Source organism: Populus euphratica, unplaced genomic scaffold (assembly GCF_000495115.2).
Source record: "Populus euphratica unplaced genomic scaffold, PopEup_1.0 scaffold1223.1, whole genome shotgun sequence".
NCBI classification, from domain to species: domain Eukaryota; kingdom Viridiplantae; phylum Streptophyta; class Magnoliopsida; order Malpighiales; family Salicaceae; genus Populus; species Populus euphratica.
In genome coordinates this window covers 2,808-8,702 of record NW_011501083.1, presented here as the reverse complement: position 1 = coordinate 8,702, position 5,895 = coordinate 2,808, and the positions used below count along the sequence as shown (strand labels likewise).

The window sequence follows — 5,895 nt, the reverse complement described above, 5'->3', positions numbered from 1 at the left end:
TCAATCTAGTAATTCCCTTTAACCATAACTAATAATCCGATCACTTTGAGATTCTAATCTATCGATCCCTTTTAATCTGAATCAAAATCTAAAAAACAAATCGGATAACCTGAAATTCTTATTTGATGATTTCCTTTTAACCAAAACCTTGGTATTTGTCTTCATCTCAATCAACCTGAGACCTCATACGACGATCCCCTTTAATGAAAATTAAAATGTTATCTTTAGCTCAGTTAAACTCGAATCTCAATCTAGAGATGCCTTTTAACTTGAACCTTAGCCTTTGTTTTCAACTCTATAAATCTAAATCTAAGATCCCAATCTGTTAAATTTCTTTTAATTAGAATAAATAACTGGACCAGCCTAAGATTCCAATCCATTCATAAATCATGGGGAAGGTACTGTATCCTATTTTTCTCCTGGAAACTAATTACACTATTTTGTTCACATTGATTTTGTTATAACATCCAGTCAAGATTTTACCTTTGGGAAGTCGGAAATGGGGCTGCAATGAAACTTATTGTCAACATGATCATGGGCAGATTCTACCGAGTTCCTTTTGTCAATTGTTTTCTGTTTTGCTTCTGTGCTGGATTATATAGTGACACCTGGTGTTTTCAACAATTTGCAGTATGATGGCAACCTTTTCTGAAGGATTGCTTCTCAGCGAGAAAGTAGGACTGGACCCAAATGTACTGGTTGAGGTATTTGTGAACAGAGAAAATCTTGTTAGATTATGTTGTGTCACTTGTCATCAAACCCCATGAAGATTAACTGAATTCATACTCTTGTTTACTTTTTGTTGGATTATTCTTGTTCTTTCTATCTCATTTGTACATGCACAATGATAATCATTGCTCTGCCGTTCTCTGCAAAATAAATGAAGAAACTCGTTGATTTTCAGTCTTTTATTTCTTCGTCTGCGTTTGTTTGTGTACGAGAGAGAGAGTTTCTGAATGACGCTTAACTAAAATTCCTTGGTCAAAATGAATCAAGGTGTTTCACCCTTGTTCAATAACAGCACTTAATGGAAGAGCACATCCAAAATGGACCTCATTTGTTAGGTGTTCTGGCTTGAAGCGTGCACTCTTCTTCCTTGTCTTTGTTGGTAAAACTAAAAGCCTCTAGTATATAGAATGCTGTTATCTTTTTTATTTTATTTTGTTGTTTTTGAAGGCATCAATTGAAGCCTCTTAGGAATCTTCTTACATAGGTGAAATTGCAGGTAGTGTCTGAGGTTGCCATTAGTGCGCCGATGTATTCGCTGAAAGGTCCATCAATGGTCAAATCTCTATACCCCACTGCTTTTCCCTTAAAGCATCAGCAGAAGGTTTGTAGATATTCTAAATTGCAGACACTATTTAAATCAACGCGTCATCTAAAAAATGAAGTCAATGGTTTCAGGGCATGAGACTTGCCCTGGAATTAGCAGAATCTGTTTCCCAACCCACTCCAATTGCAGCAGCTGCAAATGAACTATACAAGGTAGCAAAAAGTCACGGGCTTATCGATAGTGATTTTTCAGCAGTGATGAAGACTGAAAGGAAAAGTGCAATCCTGAGCAAACTAGTGTGTCTTTTTCCTGGTTACAAAGGAGAGGCTTGTACCTGAGAACTCGAGTTTTCTTGTATGCCATCATCACCAGCCTGTGGTCTTTTTTCTGTGTTAGTACAAGTCTGTGGGAAAAAAACTGGGTAGTCCCTAAACTGAACTATTGATTGTTTCTGAACAAGGAATTTACCATAATTAATAATTGATGGACTAATTCATTGCAATAAACCACAAGGAGTAATTTATAATCTACTCATTTTTTGAGGTAGAATTGATAAAAGAAACAATGCACAACACCAAACAAGATAAAAGAATCCTATCTATACTTTACTTAAAGTGGAAATCTATTCTAAACTCCAGAGTGACAGTTAAACTTGAAATCGATTCCAATGGGCTGTATGCTCGAACTCCTTAACAGCATCAGATAGATACCAAAGTCAAGACAACAAGAAACGCATCACTATCTCAACTTATAAATGAAAACCTGTAAGCTCACATCGACATCTCCTTCCCTCACAAGAGAAAACTAAACTCACTTTCCCTCCTTTTCTAGGCTATTTCTATTTCCCCATCCCCCAAACATTCCCGTGTGAGTAACATGAAGGTGTCATCGTCTCCCAAGGTCAGCAAACACGTGGAGTGTCTCAGACTTCTTCAGGTTGGTGTATCTATCTACTTTCTACAAGAAATATTGTGCTGTTTATGTTTTCATAAGCTTGTGTTATTTTATAGCCCAGTTTTCAATATTTTTGTTAAGTTTTATTACATATATAGATGATCATGACATACTTAATTACATACGCGAATTGATGTATTCTGCAGAGCCAACATGATGAGCTGGAAGCACAGTTTCTTGAGGAGAGAAGGGCATTAGAAGCTAAATACAACAAGCTTTATCAACCACTATACACTAAGGTGTGTGTATTGTCTTCGCATTAATACTTCTGCATGTGTTACGTGAATGTTGAATCAGAGGTAGCATGCATTACAATTTTTGTTCCGTATTTCTGTAATTAATTTAAGTTTTTGATGGGCTCTCGGCGCAGAGATATGAGATTGTGAATGGTCTAAAAGAAGTTGACGGGGTTATGTCTGCTAAATTAGACAGCATAAAAGTGGATCAAGCTATAGAAGGTATTAGCGTATATTTTTAACTGTCTATCTTGTTTTTGGCAAACATCCATGGAGTATTTGAAAGCAATGCCTTACGTTGAACTTAAGAGTATAGTATTCTTCAATGCAGAGAAAGGAGTGCCTGAATTCTGGCTCACTGCAATGAAAACTCATGAAGTACTAGCAGAGGAGGTATGCAAGGCGTGCAAACATATGCAACATAAATTTCTTCCTTTTGGATTGATCACTGTGTAATGTGATTTATCAATTGATTCTTGCAATAGATTAAGGGACAAGATGAAGGAGCCCTAAAGTTCATAAAAGATATCAAGTGGTCGAGACTTCAAAATCCTGAGGGTTTCGAGCTGGAGTTTTACTTCAACCCTTGTCCTTACTTCAAAAATTCTGTCCTGACAAAGACTTATCACATAATTGATGAATCTGATCCTATTTTGAGTCAAGCAATTGGGTAGTTAATTAAATTAATGTTGTTGTGCTGAGAGTTCTTAATCTCTTCCTTTCTAATTTTTCTTCTTATAATGTTTCATTTGATTTTTTAGAACGGAAATTGAATGGTTTCCTGGGAAATGCTTGACGACGAAGGTGATTGTGAAGAAGAAACCAAGAATGGGGTCAAAGATTGCCAAAACCATCACAACAATTAAGAAGAGTGAAAGTTTCTTCACATTCTTTACTCCTCCTCGGATCCTTGAGAATGAGGATGACCGAGATGATGATGCTGTAAGTTCTGCTTCGTTATGTACAAGGAAAACAATGTAACTGTTGAAATGTTAACTGATGTCTTAGACTCTTGTGTTCACAGTATGATGAACTTCAGGACCGGATAGAACAGGACTACAATGTAGGGTAAGTCTCACATTCTTTCTGTGAACTTCATTGTGTCCATTCTGTGCATCTCTCTTTTTCTCTGATTTGGACAAGTTTTTTGTGGATGATAGTATTATTATTCGGGACAAAATCATTCCACATGCCATGTCATGGTTTACTGGAGAGGTTATCAAGGATGATGAGTTGGATGGTATAGATTATGATGAAAATGATAATGATGACGAGGATAAGGATGAAGTTGAGATTGAGGAAGAAGAGAAAACAAAACAAGGTGTGAGGGACATCAAAGAGGACCATGAAGAGGATGAGGAAGAGAAAAATGAAAGTAAATGGGGCTTGAAGAAGAATGATGATGAGGATGAGGCTAAAGATGAGGAGAATAATGATAGGGATGAGGAGGATAATGAAAGCGATAAGAAGGCTGAGCAAGAAGAGAAAAGAAAACAAGGTGTGAAGAAGGACATCAAAGAGGACCATGATGAGGATGAAGGTGAAGAAAATGAAAGGAAATGGGGTCTGAAGAAGGATGATGATAACAATAATGTTGATGATGATGAGGCTAGTGATGAGGAGAATGATAATAGGGAGAATGAGGACAACGAAAGCGACAAGAAGGCTAAGCAAGAAGAGAAAAGAAAACAAGGTGTGAAGAAGGACATCAAAGAGTACCATGATGAGGATGGGGACGAGGAAAAGGAGAGAAAATGGGGTCTGAACAAGGATGATGATGATAACAATGAAGATGAGGCTAGAGATGAGGAGAATGATAATAGGGATAATGAGGACAATGAAGGAGACAAGAAGGCTAAGCAAGAAGAGAAAAGAAAACAAGGTGTGAAGAAGGACATCAAAGAGTACTATGATGAGAAAAAAGAGAGAAAATGGGGTCTGAACAAGGATGATAATGATGAAGATGATGCTGAAGATGAGAAGAATGATGATGGGGATAACGAGGATAATGAAAGTGACAAGAAGGCTGAGCAAGAAGAGAAAAGAAAACAAGGTATGAAGAAGGACATCAAAGAGGACTATTGTGAGGGTGAGGAAAAGGAACAAAAATGGGTTCTAAAAAAGGTTGATAATGATGATGAGGAGGAGGATGAGGTTGAACATGATAAAGATGATGATTGGGATGAGGAGGACAATGATGATGATGATGATGATGAGGAGGAGGAGGAGGAGGAGGAGGAGGAGGAGGATGAGGATGAAGATGAGGAGAGTGATTATAAGGAGGAGGAGGATGACGATGATGATGATGATGATGAAGATGAGGAGGAAAATGATAATGATGATGAGGCTGAAGATGAGGAGAATGATTATAAGAGTTACGTTCGACATCACGACAACTGATTAAAAATTAATTTTTCAAAAGGAAAAAGAACAAATATCTGACATCTTGTTCTTTGGGGAAAATGTTTAGTTTAAGGAGTCACCACCTAGTATTATGATCACTAAAAACCTTAACTGGTCAACAAAGATTCTATAGTACGAGACTGGTTACGCAAAAGGAAAGATGTTGTAATCTCTTAAGTGTCCTACTTGAGGCAAGCTGCATTGCTGATTTCATCTAAAATTGCTAAGAATTTGTTCTTTTTCTTTTCATGTTCCTAACTCTAGTATCAGTGAACAATTTCTATGAATATTTTCAATTCTAGTATTGGTAAATATTACACAAATCTAAAAAATACGATATTCCTAACTCCAACGCTAGTGAATAATTTCACAAAACATTAATGTAAAGAAGAAATTTTCTATGCTATTTTTTTCTTGTTTAACCTTTATTATTATTTTCCCTTATTAGATGGAAATAACTGGGATATTGCGCAACAAATTTTGTGTTTAACGATACTAGTCCATAAATTGAGCACATGATCGAAAAAATTCAAAATACAAAGCAAAAAAATAAAACAAAATGCAAGGAGCCCACAAATAAATCAAAGAAGATTTCCAAATATTTTTGAAATTTTATGATATAAAAAAGGACTCGTTTTACTATATATCAAACTAGAATGGACATAAAAAAATATAGCAAAGGTATAAGGGTATGTTTGCCAAACACACCCCTGATAAACACAACTTGGGCTATCTGGGCCTAAAGCCCATATCTAACTCACATTTGTTTTTGGGGGGCTAGGTCTAGCCCACCAATATGGGCTAAGTTGGACCTAATCAGACCAACCCACTAGCATAAGAGCAAACATGTATGAGTTGTTCACGCACACTTGCTACAATACCTAAATGATTTAATAAGATCAAAAGATTAATATCTTCTTTCAAGTGCAGGAGTGTTTAAATAATAAATAACTTAGCAAGACCAGGGTCGAACTATAAGGAGGTTAATTGTATAAATTATAGATAATAATTATAAACAACAACAACAAC

At 36.2% G+C, this 5,895-nt stretch overlaps 2 protein-coding genes across 2 annotated transcripts; both read left to right on the top strand.

Moving 5' to 3' along the window:
* The first annotated feature begins 388 nt into the window (after positions 1–388).
* LOC105117209 (glyoxylate/succinic semialdehyde reductase 2, chloroplastic-like) lies at positions 389–1,779 on the top strand. Its single transcript, XM_011014785.1, has 5 exons — positions 389–398; positions 472–542; positions 632–704; positions 1,226–1,330; positions 1,405–1,779. The coding sequence occupies exons 1-5, from the start codon at positions 390–392 to the stop codon at positions 1,609–1,611; spliced, it is 465 nt and encodes a 154-aa protein (XP_011013087.1). The 5' UTR covers position 389; the 3' UTR covers positions 1,612–1,779.
* Positions 1,780–1,892: 113 nt separating this feature from the next.
* On the top strand, positions 1,893–4,677 carry LOC105117210 (nucleosome assembly protein 1;2-like; the record flags this gene model as incomplete). Its single annotated transcript, XM_011014786.1, has 8 exons — positions 1,893–2,209; positions 2,374–2,466; positions 2,598–2,685; positions 2,795–2,856; positions 2,949–3,133; positions 3,225–3,405; positions 3,488–3,531; positions 3,624–4,677. Coding segments are annotated over exons 1-8 (1,767 nt in total), but the record flags the coding sequence as incomplete, so codon positions are not given.
* Positions 4,678–5,895: the final 1,218 nt, after the last annotated feature.

Excerpts from the sequence above, each read along its gene's own strand:
- LOC105117209 (XM_011014785.1), top strand. Across the intron at positions 543-631 it reads GTCAACATGATCATGGGCAG|TATGATGGCAACCTTTTCTG; the intron begins ATTCTACCGAGT and ends AACAATTTGCAG. Across the intron at positions 1,331-1,404 it reads CCTTAAAGCATCAGCAGAAG|GGCATGAGACTTGCCCTGGA; the intron begins GTTTGTAGATAT and ends CAATGGTTTCAG.